General features: G+C 46.3%; 1 protein-coding gene across 3 annotated transcripts in view; it reads left to right on the top strand.

The window, feature by feature from the left end:
• VIT (vitrin) overlaps window positions 1-23,985 on the top strand; it is a 96,072-nt gene that overhangs the window by 37,858 nt on the left and 34,229 nt on the right. For 2 of the 3 annotated variants that reach the window (XM_036334864.1, XM_036334863.1), the window contains exons 4-8: window positions 3,025-3,181; window positions 8,166-8,299; window positions 11,606-11,683; window positions 16,854-17,045; window positions 22,673-22,720. In XM_036334864.1, coding sequence (XP_036190757.1) covers window positions 3,025-3,181; window positions 8,166-8,299; window positions 11,606-11,683; window positions 16,854-17,045; window positions 22,673-22,720 — 609 coding nt within the window. The remainder of the gene's footprint in view (window positions 1-3,024; window positions 3,182-8,165; window positions 8,300-11,605; window positions 11,684-16,853; window positions 17,046-22,672; window positions 22,721-23,985) is intronic. The other variant, XM_036334865.1, reaches the window with a different exon arrangement.

The raw sequence follows: 23,985 nt of genomic DNA, 5'->3' as shown, positions 1-23,985 counted from the left end.
TGTGTAAACAAGACCAAACAAAGAAAAAAAACAATGCTCCCTAAAGCAGTGGTTCTCAACCTTGGCTGCACATTAGAATCACGTGGAAATCTTTTTAAAATCATGATTTCTGGGCCTTATCCTCCGGAAATTCTGTTTCTTTGTTATGGGGTGGGGCCACAACATTAGTAACAAAGAAACAGAATTTCTGGAGGATGAGGCCCAGAAATCAGGATTTTAAAAAGATTCCCAGGTGATTCTAATGTGCAGCCAAGGTTGAGAACCACTGCCTTAAAGGAAGGGGTAGAGAATTTGATGAGCAGGAAGCAAAATATTCCTATGGAACATTTCCCCCCTTATCTTTTTAAACCAACTATTTCATGAGACATCCCACTGCGTGTGCTCAGTACACCCTGAAGTCTCTCAATAGGTTTAGTCATCATGTAGAACTCATACAGTAAGAATCTAGATGGAGCCCATTTACTTCACTTCCGAAGATTTGGGTTGGCCTGCCAGGAGATACAAAATCTTAGAGAGCCAAAGTTATATCCAAATTGAACCCCAGTTCACAGAGCTTGTCACATCAACCAAGAAGGGATGGTTTCCTTTACTTTCTAAGGGAGGAGGTGCATTTGGGAGTGGGGATGTGATCGGCAGACAGGAGGAGAACTGAACGCACTGAGCTACACCCAGGGATCAAACAGCGAACCAGTTTAAGGAGAGACTACACTGGCATCGTCAGCTCCCAAATTGCCTTAAAAAAAAAATACTCAAAATAGTAAATGCAGCCTTGAGTATCAGGGTTTAAAAGAATGAAAGATAAAAAGAAAATAACTTCGGAAAGGAGGCAACCTGTGGCGGGAAGAATGAAACCACAAAACTGTTTTAAGCACAGTGCTCCTCTCCTTAACCTAGACCACAAATTGTTTTAGTCTGTGATCAAACTCAGGCCCTGGGCTCCCAGGAGCAGGGCTCCCCTACTGGCCCAGCCCTGACTGTCAGGGAGGGGTGTTTAAGGAAAGAGTAGGCGTCCTACCGCCCCGTTCTCTCCAGTCGGAGTAAGGTGCCGCTCTGCCCCACTCAGGTAGGTAAGAGTTAAGGGAACCAGTGTGCGCTCTGACTACAGCTGGAAGCCATTAGCAGCTCTGAGACCATCTCAGGAACCCAGTCAGAGGGTGGGTGGCCTGGCAGAGCTCCTGACCTGTGTGCATGCATGTAATCACAGACTCCTGGCACTGGGTGGGGCTTTCGTTCTACCTCCCGCCCACTGTGGAAAGCCCCTCCTCGATTGTCTAGTCCCTCCTTGCACACTTGAGCCCATTCACTGCTCATGGGGCGGCCCGCTCCTCAAGGGCAAACTCTATTACCAGGTAAGTGTTTCCTGGCCACTCTTGTCTACGCTTTAATTCTAACTCTCCCCTCTGGTGTCAGCACACAATGGTCCCCCTTGTGGAGACAGCTGTCACTTGCCTCCAATTTCTCTCCTTCTTAGGGCCAAACAGCCCATGTCTGCCAGCCATCCCTTCATCTGGTAGTTTCCAGACCCCCGTGAGCCTGCTTACTCCTTGAATTGTGCTCACGTTTCAGAGTCTCCTCTGAAGAATGGGCCCAGAGCGGGAAACATTCCCAGCTCAAAGGGCATCGGTATAGTGTCATCTAGGAGACCTTTTCCCTCGGGAGTTTTAGAGGGAAATTTTTTCAGGGAAGATGCAGCCGCACTTCCTTGTAGGTCCTGCCATTAGAGCCTCTCCCTGGCGCACCTCTAGCAAGCTTTCAGCTCGGAAGACTCGCCTACTCCACTGGACAGAACTAGCCTGGCAATTACAGTCACAGCCAAAAAGGTGGGGAGGGGAGGGAAGGATGAACGAGCTTCTCCTGGGTGCTCAGCAGGGAGCTCCCAGCTTTCCACCAAGTGTGGAGGCAGATGAGGAAAGATCCCCTCTTGACCACGGACCTCAGACCCAGCCTCTAGACCAGCGGTTCTCAACCTGTGGGTCGCGACCCCTGAAAATACATCCTGCATATCAGATATTTACATTACAATTCATAACAGTAGCAAAATTACAGTTATGAAGTAGCAACGAAAATAATTTTATGGTTGGGGGTCACCACAACATGAGGAACTGTATTAAAGGGTCACGGCATTAGGAAGGTTGAGAACCACTGCCTAGACCCGTGGTCAGCAAACTGTGGCTCGCAGGCCACATGAAGCTCTTTGGCCCCTTGGGTTTGGCTCTTCCTAAGCCTTAGGAGTACCCTAATTAAGTTATTCAGAATGTACCTACCTATATAGTTTAAATTTTAAAAATTTGGCTCTCAAAAGAAATTTCAATGGTTGTACTGTTGATATTTGGCTTTGTTGACTAATGAGTTTGCCAACCACTGGCCTAGACCAAGACAAAGAGATCACTTCCATTGTCTATCGCCCCTGTCCCAAAACCTGCCATCTCATCCCACCTCCCCATGGGACACACTCAAGCCTCCTCCCGCTGGCCTGGCCTGGCCAGTCCCAGGCCTCCTAGGGACTCCAGCCCGGGGCCTCTGCCACAGCCAGCCTGGCCCAGCCAGTGCGGAGCCCGAGGCCCCTGCATCCTTGTTTGCCTTTCCTGGAGCAGCTCTCCTTCTCGGGGAGAAGCCCTCCTTCTCCGGGGAGGTTGTCTGCGAGTTTTCTCTTTCCCGGGGCGAGCTCCAGAGCACCGGAAACACCAGGGCGCCTCAGCCAGGGCTCCCGGTGATATTTCTGGTCACTGGAACAGGTCTTTTCCCAGAGTTCTCTTCAATTAATTGATTGCCCAGATAAACACAGGAATGAGCCTTTTGCTTTTGCTCTCGGCAGTTAAATGCAACAGAGGGTGTTTGTTGTGTGTCTGGTCTGAGGGCTGTCCTAATTAATTACATCTTTGCTTTCATTACATGGAGGGGACCTAGGGTCAGCCCAGGCTCTGGCTCTTCGTGATTAACTAAATGAATAGTTATGACCCGACAGAGTCACCCCATATAAGCGGATAGCACAGGGTGTCAGTTTGACCTATTTTATATTCTCAGCGGTGCCTCAGATCAACTGTGATGTCAAAGCTGGGAAGATCATCAATCCCGAGTTCATTGTGAAATGCCCGGCAGGATGCCAAGACCCCAAGTACCACGTGTATGGCACGAACGTCTACGCTTCCTCCTCCAGCGTGTGTGCCGCTGCGGTTCACAGGTGGGTAGCACGGAGCTACTGAACAGCTAGCAATCAGGGTGTGGGCGGGGAGCCAGGGCAGGGTTGCCCATGTAGCAAACAAAAATGTACGAATGTAACTGAGCACCCTGGATTCCATGTGGCCTGCCTGCCCCTCTGGACTCCGCAGGAGCTGCGGGTGGTCCTGGACCTCCTTTCCCAGTGCTCTGTGGACAGCAGGGCGCCCTCCTCTGTACCCCTCAATGGAGACGGGCTCCTGACAAGGACACCAAAGTTCTTGATGCTGTAAATACCTGTGTGTGCTGAGCAAGAAGATACTAGGGATGAGATGAAGGCAGGCCCAGACGTTTGGAGAAGAAATGTCCCAGCCACGGTGATGCCTGAGACCGAGGGACAGGAGGAGTGAGGAGGAGGGGGCGGTGGTTCTGCTTGGTCGGCTGTTGGTTTGAGACCAGGCAGGAGGACAGGAGGCGTGGCATGCTTTGGACTAAGTCCCTGCCTAAAAGAGGAGAGGCAAAGGTGACCCTCACAGAATCCTCGTACAACACAGGGAATGTATACTTACTTATACTGATTTCAGAGAGGAAGGGAGAGGGAGATAGAAACATCAATGATGAGAGAGAATCATTGATCAGCTGCCTCCTGTACACCCCCTACTGGGGATCAAGCCTGTAACCCGGGCATGTGCCCTTGACCGGAATCAAACGCACAGGTCAACGCTCTATCCACTGAGCCAAACTGGCTAGGGCTTTACTTAGTATCTTTGATAATAAGGTTAATGTGTATGTGTCAAGCACCCCACCTATGTTATCTTATTTAAACCTCGCCATTGCCCTATGCGGTATCAATTACGATTAACCACACCTTAAGGATGAAGAGAAGTTGAATAGCCACACTATTAAAATGTAGCAGCACATGGGGACTCGAAGCCACATCAGTGCCCGCAGTCCTAACCACCACAGGCCCTGCTGTGAGACGTGGCTCCTGACTCAAGGCATGGACAATGGATACTAGATGGAGTGTCTGAATTATTCAGGCTTCTGGTATCTTTCCCCTTTCCTTCCTGGCACACCAGTCGCTTAATTATTCGGTTGTACCTCTCCAGAGAGGGGGGAGAAGATGTAAAATGCATTTCCCTTCAAGGTGTGTAGCAAGTAGCTTCTCTGAAATTGAAAAAGCAGTAAGAAAAGAAAAAAAATCTACGTGTAAAAATAGTTGTAGGAATTACTAGATTTTGTTGGCCGTACTCCTCTTTTCCGCATCACTGCAGAGAGAGAAGGAATTAACGGATCGTTCAATGTGGCAGGACTACAGAGGCTCTATTAGAGACAAGTAGAGGAGTATTAAAGAAAAACAACACTAAATGCTATTTCTTAAGTCCAGACTATGGAATAACAATATTTTGCTTTCACTCTGAAGTCAATTTCATGCCAAAAGAAAAGAGGTATGTAAAGATTTATATACACACCTGTACGTGCACGAATACACACGTGCATGCCTCCCAAACATACCTGCACGCGTGTGCATGCTCACATTCATCCTTCACGCCCATGGGCGTGCCCACAGTTCCACCACATCAGCTCTCTCCCGTCTGTGTCTGTGTAGACACTGACCTCTGTTGCAGAGGCTGAGCCTGTCTTAAGGTGCCTGTATTTTCCCAACTGTGATCTGAGATGGTTGGCACTGGTTTCCGCCGACCACTCTGGCTCTCTCTTGCCTTTCCATGTTTCCTATGCAGGACAGAGACATGCGAGTTCATGTGACCTCGCCAAAGATGTCATCAGAAGGGCAGTAATCCTTACACTGTAATTCTCGCCTTTTAGCATCATCTCAACCCTATGAGGCTGCTACTAGCATCCCCATTTGTTAGAAGAGGAACTGAAGCACAGGGAAGTGCATTAAGTTGCTAGTTAGTTGCACATTCAGGATGAGAAGTCATGTCCACGATTCCAGCCCAGGGCCCAGGTGACACACTTCAGGCTCTGTCCCTCCTCCAGGATCTCCTGTGGTGGTCAAGGGCCTGGTGCATTCGCCTCCCTGGACTGCTGTTGCCTCCTGTAGTTTACAGGCCACTGGCCTCCCAGGATCTGCCCTTCTCTGGGAGAATGTCTGGGAATGTCCTCACCCTCCAGTTAAGTCCATAACATGAGGCTCATGCTCTTCTACAACCAGAGCACCTCACGGGAGCACCTCACGGGAGCACAATAGGTCTACACCTACACCTTTCCGAGTCTGGGTTTTCAGTCTTACGTAACGTCCACAAGTCCATCGTAAGAACCCTGGCGGCCTCCACAAGCCTTTCCAACAGCCTGAGGAAAGCACAGCACGGGCCCCTCCCTCACTCTGAGTGGCAGCTACAGGGAGGGCACACACACACTTCATCAATACAATGGAACATAAATCCAAGAGCAGAATAATTTCTCTGGGGGAAAATAAAAAGCCATAAGTTATTTTTATTTCCCCCATTAATTATGAGTAAAGAGACCACGGGATAATTTATTTTAATAATTAGAAGTTTCCGGATACACCACTGGTATGCCGGTAAATGTTTAACCACCGGCTCTCCAAAAGGGTTGGGGTTGTTGATTTACCGATTTGTGTGGAATAAATACTCCCATCGTGTCTGATTTCAAGCTACTGATGTGACATGAACCAGCTCCCACAACCCTAAAGCTTACCAGTTGGCTTTGGGAAGCAGAGCCCAACACCATCGACAGGCCTGCTAATCACAGAAGCAGGAAACATGGTTGTTCCCATACGAGAATTTCCAATCTAGCCGGGAGACCAAATTAACTCAAGAAATGTTTAGGCAACAGCACAAGACGAAATGAAATCAGAGTCTCAACTGGGAGGCAGGACTTTAAGTGTTGCTAGGAAGGGGCCTAGGGAAGTCCTGTCAATCTCGGTGGGGAAGGCGGGGCTAGGGATCCAGTGAGGCAGAAGTGGGAACCAGGTTCTCAGAGCAAACATTGCAGCTTGAACTGAGACAGTGAGAAAACCAGGGTCTGTCAGGGGAGCTGAGACCAGCCCTGCTGCAGCTGGGAGAAGTGAGGTCACGGATTCTGAGAGCTCCTGAGAGAAGAGACAGCAGGGTTGCAAGGACATGAGGAGTTGGCGCCAGGAGGTACCTGTGCTTTTGAACCCAAGAGGCCACTGTGACCAGTGGGACAGACCCAGGATTCCAGGTCACTTAGACCTGGGTTCAAATCCCTGCCTTGAAATTTACTAGTTACAAAATCTGGAGTCACTAACCTCTCTGTTTCTACGATCTGGGAATAACACATTCACTCAACTCCACAACTCATAGGTTTGCTGAGGGACTCGGAGACACCATATATGGCAGCTACCAGTATTTCCAACCTTTTTCATCTCCTGGCACACCTAAACTAATTACTAAAATTCTGCGGCACACCAAAAAATATACTATATTTTTTGCCAACCTGACAAAACAATAGGTATGATTTTGATTCATTCACACCAGACACCTATTGTTGTGTTGCCTGTTGTCATTTTTTTACTTGACAATCTAAACGAAAAGAGGTCAGTGCCCCTGACTACATAGTCAGGTTTTGGATGTTTTAAAAATTCTTGCAGCACACTGGTTGAAAATTGCTGATATATAGGGATGATTTTAAAGCAATTTAGTGCTGTAAATGCTAAGTATTATTATCACTTTCTTTTCTTCTGGGTCATGAAGTTGAGTATTGAACGTTGTTGACTCCCATAAGGCGGGTGAGCAAGAAGTGGCAACCACTACTCCTGGAGGGAAGGAAGGCTGTTGATAAACACAAACCTAAGTGTTTTTTAGCCCCCCTGTGCCATAAATTACAGACACCCAAAGAGCCACGTTAACCTCTGGGGCCAGGGGACGACAATGTGAAAATGATATTCAGAAACCAGAACTGAGCGTCAGTTACATCATGTCAGGATCCAAAACCTTCAAAACCTAGAAATGAAATCAACAATTCCAGTGTTTGAGGACTCTTTTAAAGAGTTTCACTTAGCTGCACACCTTTCTAGCCCAAAATAAAAGGAATAATTTGCTTTTAAAAACATCATACCACACCCTTTGAAATACATTCTGTGATGTCACACAGTGAAATTGGAAATTGTCAGGAAAGAGGTTTTACTTAAGAGAACCAATGGGGCCCTGGCAAGTGTCGCTCATTGGTTAGAGTGTCGGCTTGTGCATGGAAGGGTTGTAGCTTCGAGTCACAGTCAAGGGCATATACCTGGATTGCAGGTTAGATCCTGTCCTGGCTGGGGCATGTGCAGAATTTTTCAAACATCCAAAACCTGACTATTTAGTCAGGAGCACTGATCACTTTTCCCTTATCAGTGGTTCTCAGCCTTCCTAATGCCGCGACCCTTTAAATACAGTTCCTCATGTTGTGGTGAACCCCAGCCATAACATTATTTTCATTGCTACTTCATAACTGTAATTTTGCTACTGTTATGAATTGTAATGTAAATATCTGATATGCAGGATGTATTTTCAGGGGTCGCGACCCACAGGTTGAGAACCGCTGCCTTAGATTGTCAAGTAAAGAAATGACAACAGCCAACACAACAATAGGCGTCTGATGTCTCTCTCACATCAATGTTTTTCTCTCTTTCCCCCTCCCTCCCTTCCTTCCACTCTCTCTAAAAATCAACAGAAAAATATCTTTGAGTGAGGATTAACAACATCAAAAAGAAAGAACTAGTGGGAATGAGGAAACCAGGGAAAAGAAATTTGAGGCACGGTGGCAAAGAGAAATTCCTGACCGAACAATCAGGTCCTGCAATTAGAAAAAGAAGGACATTGGAGCTGGGAGGTGGATGCTGGGCCATGTGGAGGAGGCACGGTTCTTGGGGGCTGGGCTGCAGGTCAAGGTGACCCTTTTCTTAATCTCGCTGCTTTCCTATCTCTAAATAAAGATGGAGGCTGGTTTGGTCTTCTGTTGATCACATCAAACAATATTTGTTCTGTTCTTTCTTCAAAACATTTCTTTTCTCTTCACAGTGGTGTGCTTGATAATTCAGGAGGGAAAGTACTTGTTCAGAAAGTAGCTGGCCAGTCTGGCTACAGGGAGAGTTATTCCAACGGCATCCAGTCCTTATCCCTACCCCGGTGGAGGGAATCCTTCGTCGTCTCAGGTACGCCCTCACTCCGGGGGACGCTGCTAACACGGGTGCTTGGTTAAGTAACCTCTTGGGACAAAACGTGCTCTTTCCAATGTGCTGTGAGCTTTAATTCATGGACCACCTCATTTCATAAAACCTGAAGGATTCTTCTCATAATTAGGATCATCAAACAATGAGTTATAATTACATTGATAAATCACTGCAGTCTGGAAATACTGAAAGGCTCCAATTACTCATGTTAAACACACTGCAGCTCTCTGTAAGCCCAATCAAACTTTTTAATTAAGTGAATTACACTTAATAACTTGGGTGTTGTGTTTTTTTTAACTATTCCTTTGGTTATGCCAAATGAATCTCAGATCTAGAACCTTATTCCTCGAGATTTCTAGTAAATAAACAGATAGGAACAGGGGAAGGTGATGCCCCCATCACACCTCTGCTGCTGCCACTGCCGGCAGCACAAGCCTCAGCTGGCCCTGGTTACCTGAGCCTCAGGTGGCCCTGGGCAGCTGGGGGGGCTGAAGGGGACTGGGTGCCGCCATCTTTGAGGGCGGGGCAGTCAACAGCATATTCCCTCCTTATTGGCTGTGGGCGCTGCCATCTTTGCGATAGCATGAGGGTCAATTACAGGGTCAATATTCCCTCTTTATTAGGTAGGATTGTTGCACTAGTCAATCAGTTTTCACTATCTACCTCTACTGGATTTTTGTAGAAAATCATTTTCACTTTTCTCCCCTTTTCCAAAGAGGTAATGTTGGTGAGCTAGTGACTAGTACGATTTCACAGTGAAAAAGTAACCAAGTATCTTTGTATTATCATGACCCCCCCCCCGACCCTTTTATTATATTTGTGAATTTTCCCAACCTAACCTTTTTTAAAAAATATTTTTATTGATTTCAGAGAGGAAGGGAGAGGGAGAGAGAGATATAAACATCAATGATGAGAGAGAGAATCGTTGATTGGCTGCCTCCTGCATGCCCCCCGCATGACCTCCTGGTACATAGGTCAATGCTCAACCACTGAGCCATGCTGGTCGGGCTCCAATCTAACCTTTTATTTTGAATTTTTTTTTTTTATTAATCAAAGTCCATATTTTATTCATATTTTTAAAGTTTTTAGCTAATATCCATTTTCTGTTGAATTTTTTTTTAATTTACAGAAAAATTCGCATGAATATAATGAATATCTAGATCCCCTTTACCCAGATTCACCAATTGTTAATATGTTGCTATATTTACTTTATCTATTTGTCTACCTATCATCTGCCTGTATTTTGTCTAAACCAGGCAGGCATCATGACACTTGATCTTCAACACTCATCTTGCAAGAGCAAGAACATATTCCTAAAAAACCAACACCATATCTAAAACATTAGCATTGATAAGATATTACCTAACAAATAGTTTCTATTCAATTGTATCCAATTATCCTAAAATAGTCTTCAGAATAATTTCTTCCTTTTTTGGATCAACAATCCAAAGACCATCCATTGCATTTAGTTGTCACGTCTACTTGGTGTCCTTCAATCTAGAACTATCTCAACACATTACCTTTTTGGTCATGAACGGCAATGACATTTTTGAAGTCCCAGCCAGTTGTCTAGTAGTATGTCCCACAATCTGGACCACACACAGGTCCAATTTTTTCCTCCTGATTGGATTCAGGTTAAATATTTTGGCAAGGATACTATACAGGTAACATCATGGCATATCCATTATGTCATATCACAATGACCATATCAGAAGACACATAATGGCAATGTGTCCAGTTGGTGAGGCTAAATTTGATTAATTGGATACATTACCTTCCCTCTCCATGCTGAAAATACCTTGTAATTAATAAGCAACCGGCAGGGTGATACTTCGAAACAGCATGAATAGCTTGTTTCCCAACAAATCACTCAGTGGTGTAAACATCTATTGATCCTTGCTGCAGCAAGAATTACATTAGCAATTACAGTTGTTCTAATTCTGTCATTTCTTCCACATTCATTAGCTAGTATTTTTATAGAAAGAAGAAACAATCCCCTTCCTCGCCTGCCCCTCCCCTCGCCCCCTCCTCCCGCTGCACACTTAGGATACAAACTAGACTGCTTCCTAAGTCAGAGAGTGGAAAGTTGCCAAACACAGTACTATGAGGTTTGCCTTGTAACAAAGAATTCAGAAACAAAGAATTCAGAATAGGGGCCTTATGAAAATGCTATGTCTAGAATACAAATTTGTTGCGTATGGAGAGAAATATAATCTCCACATAGGTGTTTACCAAGTTGCTCCTGGCTAAATAAGAGTATTTTGATCTAAAGTACTTAGCCTGCAATCCAAGAATCCCAACAGAGGTTTAAAAGAAAAATTAATTCATGAGCATATCAATCTGCTGAGATTATTCCCTATAAATCTCAACTTCCACATCCCCTCATTCCATCTCCTGACATATAACCGAAAATCCTTTTGGCCAGTGATAATAAACACTTGTGCTTCTGCAATGGCTAGAAGTGTCTTTCTTTTTTAAATATATTTTTATTGATTTCAGAGAGGAAGGGAGAGGGAGAGGGATAGAAACATCAATAATGAGAGAGAATCACTGATCGGCTGCCTCCTGCACGCCCCCTACTGGATCGAGCCCCAAACCCAGGCATGTGTCCTTGACCGGAATCGAACCCGGGACCCTTCAGTCCGCAGGCTGACACTCTATCCACTGAGCCAAGCCAGCTAGGGTGGTCTTGTTTTCTATGTCTCCATTATTTCCCTGCTATACATTAGCATTCCTTCTTGCCTGGCATCTAACTTTCCCTCCCTGGGTGGGCAACTAATGCTTATGGTCATGGCTGGTCTACAATTCCGTTTCCCTACTTCCAGGTTTCTGTAGGGCCATGGAATTCAAATGGATCCCACGGGGTCCATGAAAGTGAGAGGCAGCCGTTCAGGCATAGCCAGCCTGTGGCCAGAGCTCCAACATCTGACGAGGGGCACCGGGAATGTTTTCACATCCATCTCTTGACCTAATTAAACATTCAAAGCCACATGTATGAAACCTCAGCTTCCATGTCACATCTTCACGGGCAGAACAGTGGATGCTAATGTGAGCTCTGAGTCACGGAGGTTTCACTGCTTCCTCTCGAATATTAATGCAGCACCGGCTGTCCAGGAAAGCAAGATGCCACTTGACTTGTGTGTTGTAATCAACAATTCAGCACGGGGGAGACGGACTGATTCCACTGAACTCAAGAAAGACAAATTGGAAGGAGGGAAGCAGCTTATCAAAACAGAGCCATCTAAAGCCTCTAGTTCTAGAAATAAATCTTTCTTCTCTCTTTTGCAGAAGGTAAACCCCAAAAGGGCGTAACCTACCCGTCGGCTCTTACATATTCATCAGCTAAAAGCCCAGCTGCCAAAGCAGGCAAGTATTCATGAGTGATTTCATCTAAATCTGAGTTCGTAAACATGCAATGTTGTGTCTGAGGAGATAGTGCAGCAATTAACATCTTAACCGGGCAAGGTCCACTGACTTCAGTAATATTTTAACAGATGCCAGGAAGATGGGTCCAGAAATCAATGGGATTGGAGGGCTGGGGCAGAGGAATGAGGCTTTTTGTTGTTGCTTTTTCCCAATTCCAAGATTATCTCTGTTTATGTCATTCATTCAGATTTCAATGCTGCTGCCTTCAATTTTATTGTATTGTTACTTTAGAAGATGACATGGCATTCTGTCTGGAAATATTCCCAGGCAGCTGAAAGGGAAAAGGCTGTCTTCACTTAGGTATGAAATGAAGGGAAGGGAAGGATGTGGCTGAGGAGATAACAGCAAACAGCGAATCTGAATCACCCAGGCCACAGACATGCTGCCTCTGAGGCTGGGACCTAGCATCATGTAAACCTCGGGCCAAGAAAATACCTTTCTCTAGGCTTCTGTGTTAGAGCGGGAAGTGTGCTCTGCCGCAGTGTGTCTGTGGGGGTTCTTTCATTTCCCGCACAAAGAGAAGCGGTGTGTTGCGTTATAATGGGATTTTGCATTGCTCCCAGAAACTTGCTGGGCTGGCCCATTTTGTTCATGGACTTAAGGAGAACATGGTGTAACAATAGTGTGAGAAGCTAGCATTTGCTGTGTGCCAGGCACTGTTCCCAGAGCTGATTACTGCATTCCATCACCCCAACACCATGGGTAGATACTATTCTTAGCCCTAATTTACAGTTGAAGGAAAATACAGCACAGAGAAGTTCAGTAACGTGCCCTTTGTCACACAGCTAGAGCCGAGAATCAAACCCAGACAGTATGGCTCCAGAAACCTCTCTCTATACCATTAATCTGTATGTTTATGCTAATAACAGTGTATTTAAAGAGCCTTGATTTGAGAGGCCTTGGGATACAAATAGCAACTGTTTTTCAGCCCACCCCCCACCCCCCACCCAGTTCCTTCTCCAACTATATCTTTAATGGCATTTTAATGTTTCTGGCTATCTAGCCTTGTTTTGGTTGAAGTACAAGGATACAACCGTTCCCCACCCCTACCCCCACGCTGGCAGCAGACTATGGTGGCTCAGGGACCATTTCTGATCTCGCTCCTGCCCTCTTTTGGTGTGGGCACAGAGGAGGAATAGGTGACAGAGGTCCATACAGCCTGACCAGCTGATGGAGGGAGATCGTCCCTGGCCTCTCTGTTGTCTCATCGAGGCCAGCAGTTCTCCGTGATTTCTGGGAGGTGATTATGTGGATACATCTGGGGCCAGAGGATGGTGCTCAGCTGCATCCTGGCCCCCTCCTGCTGGGCCAGCGGCTGGGCCCACTCTTCATCTGAGTTAGGTCCGCTCCCTGGCTCAGCAGCCGCTTGGCACAGAGCCATGGGAAGGACTGGGGTTGTCTTCTTCCTCTCAGGGGTTTGAGGAGAGCAAGGATGGGGTGAGGTCACCTTTCCCTTCCCATCTCACTTCACCTTTGGCCTTCTGAGCCCTGCACCCACCCCTTCAGAAACAATCCCTATGTTCAAGTAAGCCCCCCAACTTTAGGGACCACATGTCAAGTACCCCTATTTTTACACTGAGAAGGAGAGTACTTCTAGACTCCAAGAATACTCCTCGAAACTTTTTCTGCAAGCCTGCTTCTGCAGTGCACCCGGTGGGCCCGTGGGTGCTGCGGCTCAGCAAGATCAGAGAAGAGAGAGGCCCATCTCCCCCCCTCAGGCCCCTGCAGTCATGGTGAGCCAGTTCCTGGAAGTTCCCTCCTGTGGCTTGGGAAGGGCAAGGCCAGAAGGAAGGAGGAAAGGTCCTAAACACAGCTGTCCCCAAATAGTGGCTACTAACCCCAACGCTTCTGGTCCCGTCCTTCTGCTGACTGGCCCCGGTGACGTGGGGCTGGTAATCGCGCAGATTCTAATCGAATGCCCCCACGACCCCCTGTGGGAAGTTCAGTGGCAGTGCCCTCATTTAGAATGGGCACTGGGGCCTTCTGGCTCCGCTCTGGGCCTCAGCCAGAATCCAGACCACGAGGGAACCCAGACAACCTCCTGCGACGGTAGCTATCAATGAGCAAGTGTTTTCCCTGCCAGACACCTGTACTTCAGAGACTCTGAGGCAGAGTGCCAGTGGCCCCAGCTTCCAGATGAGGAGATGTTTCATGCCTTGCCCAAGGGCACCCCTCTAACTACCCCATGCCACATGCAAACACTGATTGCACCCCTCAAAGAAGGTAAAGAGTGGGGAGAGAGATGAGGGGGAGAGACTTTACAGCCAAATGGCAGCTTAGGTTATAAAATCCGTTGGGTTTCTACATACTCACATCAGAGATCATTTCCAAAACTTCTCTATCTACCCCAAGTGCCATGGCCCAGCTCACCACCACCTACTTCTGGCAAGTACTTATTCCACACGCCTGAGTTACTGACATCCAAGAGGAGGGTGGAGAAGCCAAACAGGCTTTCTTGCACATACATTTAAAAAGAGGAAAAGCCATCGTTAGAACATCAAGTCAAGTATTGCTGATGTCACTTGTCCCCTCTACCAAACCTTCTCTATCTCCAATGGCATGATCACCGGGTAGTGCTATCCTATTACAAGATCTTGTAGAGTTGTCATAGTGGGAAAAATTAAGTTCATTCATTCATTCTTTATTCATTTATTCAATAACCATAGATCGAACACCTCCTATGTACCAGTTTCACCATGGAGTTAATTTCACCCACTCAAATAAAATATCCAGAGAGAATTGTGAAAGGGTGGCCCCTGTGTTGCTACTCTTCCTTACGTGATGAAATTCCTGTAGCAATATGGGGAAAGCAGGAGAGAGGGAGATGTGAGGCCAGCAGCTGTTCAGGTCTCAGCAGGCCCCTATAAAATACCTCCTCATCTCCCCAGGAATGTGAGTTAACAGGTAAATCAGGTTAGCATGACCTCTCAAAGCATCACAGCCTTCTTCCCTGGGAAATTCTCTCACTCAGAAAATAGGAAGCACCCTGACTTGGCTGCACAGCTCCTGCTGGACAGGTGTCGCTTAGATTTAAATGCTGCTCCCCAGGCAGAGGCAAACAGCCGTTATCTGGCTACAGCCTTGAGCTCCTCTGAGCTCAGTAAAAACAGGTGTTTGATTCATAATTTGCAAGTAAAGTGTACTGTCCATTTATTTATATCTTTCTCTCTAAAGTAATAATTATATCCCATTTCAAAAAATAGACAATGATTCTATTATGGCTTTTTCCTCTATGAAGTAGGCTGGACCTGGGCTGCACCTCCCTAAAGAGGCATGAAAGCTGGTAGCACTTACCAGAGGGTAAGACAGAAGAGAACTTTAGAGAGATTAGAAACTTCCCGAAGACTTGTAACGAGAGCTCAAGTCCTTTAAAGTCATGGAAATGCCATAAATCACAGGTTCGGTTTTGCCCATGGGTGGCGTGAAGCCTGGCCGAACCCCAAAGCCACTGCCAGCTCTTTAGCAATTTGTCTGGCACAGTCTAGGTAGACTTAAAGGCGGGATCTGCTTCCTGCCTTGACAGGCCGATGCCCGTAGGCGCAGACCAGATGACCAGACTCCAGCCCATAGCAGGGAGGGCGCTGTGTGCTGACTGCTCCCCCAAGTCAGTGATTGGCGCAGGAGGTGACAGTGTCAGGGTGGGGAATGAGCAGGTGCCAGTGCTGAGCAGTGGATCTGAATAACCCGCCACACATCCCTCAGCACAGCTGGCCTGGGGCCATGGTAGGCAGTTTCCCAGCACGCTGCACAATGTCAGAGAGGAATTGGGTGGTTCCCACAAAGAGTGCCCCACCTTTTCATCTCAGATGTTATCCCCTATGCCTGCTGATCAGTGTACCTGAGACACACCAACCATGAGCCAAGTTAAGGCTAGAACTGGGATGCTGTGGTAGGCTGAAATATACCCCCCCACCCCACCCCACCCCAAAGATGTCCATGTCCTCATCCCTGGAACCTGTGAATGTTACATGGCAAAAATGGGCATTGCAGAGGGGATAAAGTTAAGGATCTTGCGATGGGGAGGTTATTCTGAATTATCCTGATGGGCCCTAAATGCAATCACATGTATCCTTATAATAGTGAACCAGAGGGAGATCTGACACACTCACACACAGAGGAGAAGATCAATTGAAGATGGAGCAGAGAAAATTGAGGACACTGGCCTTTAAGATTGGAGTAGTGTGGCCACAAGCCCAGGAATGCCAGCACCCACCAGAAAATGGAAGAGGCAGGAAACAACTTCTACTCAAGAACCTCCCAAGAAAGCTCAGTCCTGCTGACACCTTGAGTTCAGACGGGTGACACCTATTTCCAATTCCTGGCCTCCAGAACTGTCAGATACAGATGGTCAGATGGAAAAGCTGGCATAACCCCATGCCTAGATCCACCAGGCATTTTCAAGGGGGCTGTTGTCCTCCCAGGACTGGGGTGCTCTTCACTTTGTGGGACCCTTTTGTGTCTCCTTCCGGCACAAACACATGCTTCTGAAGACAATGCCCAGTGGGTAGCCACATGTCTCCTTGCCCTAAACCATCAGAAATACTTTCAGAGCCCCCAGAGTAGTAACAATCTCATTGAAAATTGTGAAAGCAATCTAAAGTGTCACACATAGATGAAGAGCACAGGTTAGCAGAATCAACATGATCCTTACCATCTAACTAGTTCTCTTACTTCATTGGACAGATGAGGAAACTGAGGCCCAGAGTTAGTTGACTAGTCATGAAGTAGAAATCTAGAATGCATTCTCTAAAAGTAAGTGAACACTAGAGTACCTTTTATCCCTGGACCAGTGCTAATTGAAATATCAAAAAAGTATGTTTAAGACCATGGCCTCTAGCGTCTGGAAAATCAACTTGGCAATTAATCATGTTCTGCCTTATCCACATCTCTGAGGTTTGAACTGTCTTTAATTACTTTATTGTTCTTCAGTCTTTGGTCTGTGTATTGGCTTCTTGCTCCATCCCTGTGGGGCAGGCGAATTCCGCCCTCCGCAGCCGCTAGCACAGGTCTTTGCTCATAAGCTAATGTCCAATAAACGTTTATTCTGCATCTGTCCTGCAGAGTCTACTGGCTATTTGATAGGCCCCAGGGTAATTTCATTTTTTTACAGATGAGACCACAAAAGCCTATCAGAAGCCATCAGTTCCAGGGACAACCGCACAGCCAGTGACCCTGATGCAGGTACCGGGGACCACCTCTGCAGAAGGCACCCACACCACCTTGCCCAAGCCATCCCCCCCTGCAGGCTCCGCCGCCAGCAGCCCCAGACCACAGCCGGTGGGCCACAGGAGCAGGGAGCTGGGTCAGTAGGTACACTGTGTGTTTCCATGTGCAAGAAAGCGGGAGACTGGCTTTTAGATTAGCCCTCTGTCTGAACGCCTATATGGAGTGCCTGCCTCCCACCTTTGGAGCTGGGTAAGGGAGGAATGCCTGAGACCTGGGCCAGGGGTATGTGTTCTCCCAGATTTAAGGGGTAAAAATGAGCCCAATAATAATAGTTTAGGATCAAGCTAAGAGCTAATAAGCAAACTGTATAGAAAGGGTTTTAAATAGATTTAAAAATAAGACCTTTGTTATCATACTTTTGAAGGTAGGATATCACATGAAACTTTCCCATTACAAAATCCCCATTTCTCCAAAAGCTCAGCTGAAGGGATAGGAGGTTTCTCTGTAAATACTGTTGAGTTCTGTTTTGTTTTAAGTGACAGATTATAAACTCCTGGGAGCTTTCAAATATTAGAAACAAATAAAACCAAAAAAAAAATCCCTTTAGGAAAAGCCAGATAGCTAAAAATCTTTATTCCTTTTCTGACTGCTTTTTGTCTTCCTACTTGTATCCATTTCTTAAGTAAAGCTTTAGGTTTTACCAAAGTCTCTAGTTTATGGGATCAATCTCGGTATTACCTCAAACACAACCTGAAGCGTGCACTGGTAACCCAATCTCCAGTTTCTATGTACCTCAGCTGCAGGCTCTTCCCCGGATTGGGCCCTGGTCAGGGCTCATGCAACCAATCAATGTGTTTCTCTCACATCAATATTTCTCTCTGCACAGTTACGTGTGCATGTAAGCCATCCTGGCTCATCAGCACCTCCTCATTTCCACAGGCCTTCTGGGAAGCGGGTGGAAAATTCCACTGGAGTGTCACCGCTGTCTCAGCAATTTGTCCTAATATTTCCCTCCTGGGGCCACTTTGTCCTTCAAGGAGGAGGTGCTCAGAACTTGTCCTTTTCAGCCTCACCTCCAGCTTCCAAACATTCCGGCCACACAGCACGGCCCTTCCCCTCCATATCAGAGCCAGCCAGCTCTCATTCCATCTTTTTATTTAACCAATACAAATACGCACTTTAAATGTGCTACATACTCTCCTAAGCATCTTACAAATATCAGCCTATTAAATCCTCACAACGACCCCATCACGTAGATGTCACCTTCCATTTGGCCCTTCCAATGTGTTGACAATGAGGAAACTGGTCCCAGATCACACAGCGGGGCAGTGGCACAGCTGGGTGTGAGCCCTGGCAGCCTGGCCCTCCTGTGGCTCCCCTTGCAGGAGGCATCCCTGCCATAAACCACACCCAGGTGCTAATGAAGATCACAGAAACAGGCCTGACCCATCGTGACATGGATGGGTGGCAAGATTAGACACAGCCAACTCCCACTGTGATTAACAGCAAGTAATGGAGCCCACAGTGGATAGAGTGTCCACCTGCGCAAACCCAAGGGTATCGGGTTCAATTCCTGTCAAGGGCATGTACCTCGGTTGCAGGCTCTTCCCTGGACCAGGCCCTGGTCAGGGTGCATGCAGGAGGCAACCAATCAATGTGTTTCTCTCACATCAATATTTCTCTCTGTCTTTCCCTCTCTTTTCTACTCTCTCTAAAAATCAATGGAAAAATATCTTCGGGTAAGGATTAAAAAATAATAATAAGTAATAGAATGCACATAGTCCACACTTTCCATGGGCCAGGCACCCTGCAAGCATTAATTTATTTAATCTTCCCCAACAACCCTATGAAATAGAGATGATGATGATGATGATGATGATGATGATGATTATTCCATTCAATGAACAACTCATGGAAGAAGCTATGATATAAAGTCCCCAAATAAATATAATTTTGGCCTAGCTGGCATGGCTCAGTGGTTGAACATCAACCTATTCCCGGTCAGGGCACATACCCAGGTTGTGGGCTGGATCCCCAGTGTGGGGCGTGCAGGAGGCAGCCAATCAATGATTCTCTCTCATCATTGATGTTCCTATCTCTCTTCCCTCTCCCTCCCTCTCTGAAATCAATAAGAAAAATATGTTTAAAAAGTAATAATTTCTGAAGATTGATAGACACTTCTCACCACCCTATTCTTATTCACCTCAGGTTAATATGAACACAGGCACACTATGCCTGACAGCAAACGAGGAAACACTTAGGAAGGATGCTGGGGACAGAGCTCCCATAGGCAGACATTTTCCATTTTCTTAATTTCAGGCTCTTGACTTTTGGAGGCTTTGATTCTTTCAAAGATTTTTGAGTAGCTGAGTAACTTGTTGTTTGCTCCTGGTGTCTCCTTTGAGGACAACTTTTACCTAACACATATCATCAAACATGTGCGTATTTGCTTGGCTACCCTGGAAGCTTGGAAATCCTATTACAAGTGGGGCCTGTGCTTATGGAAAACCTCAAGCAACTTGCAGTAGTGGCTCCCAACCTGGCAACACTTCATTATTCCTGGCCTGGGGATAGGGACCTTGGACAACAGCCCCCCCGCCCATCAGTGCTCCTTCTTCATCCTTGTCCAGCACCCGCGCCCATGCTGCCCCACAGGCTGCTGGGCAGATCCGCTCAGAGCGAGCGTCCATGCAGTATGCCCAGTAATTGCTAAGAACGGAGCCAGGCCATGGAGGGGGATGGGAGAGAGGACTTTTAAAAGCTTATATTGCCTACTCAAGGGACTTTCTGTAGGACTGAAGAGAAGTGAAAGCTGATGTGTGAAGGGCTATGTCTTTTTAATAACAACTTGATTGAGATACTTTTCGCCTACCATACAATTCACCCATTGAAAATGTACAATTCAATGGTTTTTAGTATATTCACAAGGTTGTACAATCATCACCAACAATCACTTTTAGAACGTTTTATCTCCCCAACAAGAAACCCTGTACCCCAACTGAGTCATTCACTATATCACCCTAATCTCTCCTTCCTGCAGCCCTAGGTAACCACCAATCTACTTTTATAAATGCCTATCTTAATATATGGCTATAGATGTTTTCTGTGATATTTTATCCCAACTATACAATCTTTAGTTTACAAATAATTCCTTTGTTTCTTCAAATGAGCTGAAAATAATCTGCCTCCTATAAGAGAGTAACCCTGCTGCTGCTAGACGACTGGGTTGCTGTTATTGTATTTATCAAGGTTGGCTTTCTGTTTTTGTTTTCTCTTATTTTGACTTTAGTCAAAAGATTTAAGAAGTGGTTGTGAATGAGGGTGTTCCCGTAAAATCCAATTCATTTACTTATTCGACAAATATTTACTGAATGTCTACTATGTGTCAGGCACTGTTCTAGGATCTTGGGCTACACTGGTGAACACATCCCACCAGGGTCCCTGTAGCAGGTCGCTTCAGCTTAGGACACATGAGAAGTATGCAGGTGGGACAGGAACAATCTGCCTTTGGGGTCCATGACTCATCTTTGCTTTACAATGAGGTACAGAGCTGCCTCTCAGATGGGACATAGGAACTTGGGAGGGATTTTAGTAGAAAGTTTGTGGCAGGAAAAGACAGGGGAAGAGGAGCTGATGTAGGTGGAAGGACTCCAATGAAGATGGGACTGGACACCAAGGTCTCATCATAGCCCCTTTACTGATCCACGAATGTGCAAAGCTAACAAGATATTGAGGAGCAACTCATGGTTGGGGGTAAGGGGTCCCAAGAGTCAGAGTGACAGAGACCTCCTCTCCCAGGCAGGAGTGAGGCTGTTCTTCAGGTAGAGGCCAAGGACTATATTGGCACCCACAGGAGTCAAGAGGCCACAGAGCTGCATCCTAGGACCAGAGGGGGCAGCCTAGAGAACCATATCCATAGAGACGCTGAGGAAAAAGTTCTGGAAAAGATGGAAAAATCCCTCCAGGCCCACCTGCAGAGTCAGCTGAATCCACCAGGTCTGCAATGTGGAGTGGCTTTGCCCAGCACGGCTTTCCTGGTCAGGTTCATTTTAAGAAGCTCCATGGTTGCTTCAGCTAATCTAGCAGATTAAACGCCTCCACAAGGAAGGGTAGACCAATGAGGGAAGCAGAGCGCCACCTAGTGGCAAGGCACAGTGATGGCTCTGATCACCTTTCTACTCCACTCCACCCTCTGACAGGTGTTAGAAAGGAGAAGGAAGTGGTGAAACCTGGGACAGGAAGGCGACCAGCATCTGTAACTGCCCATCCCTTCCTCATGCAACTTCCCTGTCTACCAACATTTATCTCATCTCTGAAGGTTTAATTTCCTTAAGGTGTCTGGAGAAAGTTTTTCCTAAAATCCAGTCTTACAAATAGGAAAACAAACATTCCAAAAGAAAAATGGGTGAAGGTCATGACCAGGCAAAGATAAAGTGCAAGAACTATTACGTGGCCAATAAATATAACAAAAGATGTTCAACCTCACCAAGAATAAAACATGCAAATTAAGCAGTAAGGTGTCATTTTCACCAATTCACACTGGAAATTGATAACACACCGTTATGGCAAGCGTGTGGAGACATGACCCAGAATTTGCACTTACAGAAATATATTCTCAGGTAATTACCAGCCAAGGGTGTAAAGAAGCCCGGACACGGATGTTGTTCATCATAGAAAACTAAATGGAAACGATTTAACTGTCCATCATCAGACCAGTAAAGAAGTTACTCTACAGCCATTAAATTTTGATGACGAGGTGCACTTACTGACAGAAGCTTAGCCTGGGACAGATTGTGAGGTTAAAGAAGCAGCTATAGAACAGCACAGGCACCCATCTCATGCTCGTAACTGTGTGTTGTGCGTGAGAATGCTGCATAGAAAAGAGGATATAATTCTACAAACCAAAATTGCATACCAGGTTAGACTGGACACTCGAATACAGGGATTACATTGCAGGTGATTTCTTACTGTCCTTAGTATACTTTTTACAGTAAGCATGTGTTGTCTTTATAATTAGAAAGGAAAGCTAGTTTGTCTTGTGTCCAAATGATTGGAACAAAGACAAAGGGAATGGAAAATTGACGGCAGATAGATTTGATTGCAAGAGAAGCTGATGGTTTTCCATGGCCTCTTACCTCTTCCCCTCCATGAAATTTGGTTCTTTCCCTCTGCTGGTTTTTACGTGGCCCCTTCTCCCCCAAAGGGATTTTGCATTGCTCTTTACAGAACCTCCACCCCTATCTCCGTTCTCCCTTTTAAAACCTTGCTTCAGAGAAACTGCCCAATAAATGATGAACGCTGAAGCCTATTTGATTCTCTCTCAGAGTAATTAAGGATAACCCATTGTGTACCTTTAAAAATCACCGAGCGCTAACGCTATTTGCATCAATGCCACGTTAACACAGTTTAAGCAAACTGCTCAATGTTAAGTGACATGTCTATTGAAGGATTACTTTAACCACCTTGGAAGTGGCACAATTGAGAAGAATTATTGTAATAATGAAGTATAAAAATATGGTACTTTCGTAAAAGAAGTGAAATACAAGGGTTATTATTACCTGGAATAGTGTTTTAAGTTCAACCCTTTTCCTTTCTTTCTTTGTTTTTCCGTTTCAATGCTTCCTCTGGGGCAGGTTCAGACTGCCCAAGGACAAAGCTTTACCTTGGTTCTGGCCTTGGTAATGTCTTATTAGGTTAGATCATGGAAAGAAGGATTGCGATTAGATTAACATTCATGCTCTGACCAGTCAAATGTTATTACAGATCTCTGGTCCACCACCACCAGCCAAAACAGCCCCCGTGCCAATCCAGGTAAGAACCTGAACTCACCTTTCTAGCTGATGAAAGTTAAGTTTGTTTACACGGGTTTTGTCTTTCCAAATCCTTGCCATTTGATTTAGATTTGGAGAGAAAGCATTCCACCGGTTATGCCAACAAAAGATACAGCCCAAGGGCCCCACTTGTAAAGAAACTGGTAAGAAAAGTAAGGAAGCCTTACATAAGCAAAGTTTTCGCTCATCGCCATTCCCTGGAGGCAATTTTGTGGGGGGTTTAATAAGAAATTCCTAAGGATTCAGTAACTGGCTCTTATAAACCTGAAAAGGGATACTCTCTAGGGCTTATGCCTGAGGAACTAGGGTAAAAGGAGGAGAAATTTTTATCTTTTCCCAGGAAAGGCAGAGCTAAGTTGGCCCTGGTACTTCCAGATGAGGAACAGAAATACGTTCCCTCCGCTCCAGGATTTCTCCTGTGCACTGTGAGGCTCCCTGGCTCCCTCTGCTCCCTTCTGTGCGCCCTTCAAGGTCTGACCCAAGCACTGGGAATGCAGAGGAGGGAGCAGTGCTCTTGATGTTGAAGCCTGTGGCGATTAGAAGGGGGAACTGAGTGACCTTAGAGCAGTGGTTCTCAACCTTCCTCATGCCGCGACCCTTTAATACAGTTCCTCATGTTGTGGTGACCCCCAATTTCATTGTTACAAATTGAGCATAATTAAAGCATAGTGATGAACCACAAAAACAATATGTCATTATATATGTGTTTTCCGATGGTCTTAGGTTACCCCCAAAGGGGTCGCGACCCACAGGTTGAGAACCGCTGCCTTAGAGGCTTTCCACTACCTCCAGGCCCTGAGCTCAGAGATTTGATACAAGTACTATTCCCTTTGCAGCTGCAGGGCGTTCGGATGGGCCCAGACCTCCAAGGAAAACAGAGTAGGTCTGTCTTTTGCTGGGGGTACCTGCCTGCCCTCCACCTAGAGAGACGGAAAGTTCTCTTTTGCTTTGATGCCCATTGGAGCAGGGGCTCCATGAGGTCCCCGGACAGGGCTAGCAGCTTCTAGGAGCTTCACAATTACACTCTTGCTAACGTGCCTGCTGCTGTCCTGGACAAAGGGCTTAAGAATCAGATCGCTGGGCGGGGCGAGGACTGCAAGGCCATTTTAGGCCTTAATAGGCCCAGGGGAGTGTTCAGGCAGCCAAGCATGGGGCACTCCTTCCTCCTGTCCTCTTGGCCAGGATCTTTGCCTCCTCTGCAACCCCCAAAAGGAGGGCCAACCACAGAGAGCTCAGCTGGCTTCC

The sequence above is a fragment of the Myotis myotis genome, unplaced genomic scaffold (genome assembly GCF_014108235.1).
Source record: "Myotis myotis isolate mMyoMyo1 unplaced genomic scaffold, mMyoMyo1.p scaffold_m19_p_14, whole genome shotgun sequence".
In the NCBI taxonomy this organism is placed as follows: domain Eukaryota; kingdom Metazoa; phylum Chordata; class Mammalia; order Chiroptera; family Vespertilionidae; genus Myotis; species Myotis myotis.
The sequence above is the reverse complement of the archived record's forward strand: the minus strand, read 5'-3'. Positions and strand labels throughout refer to the sequence as shown.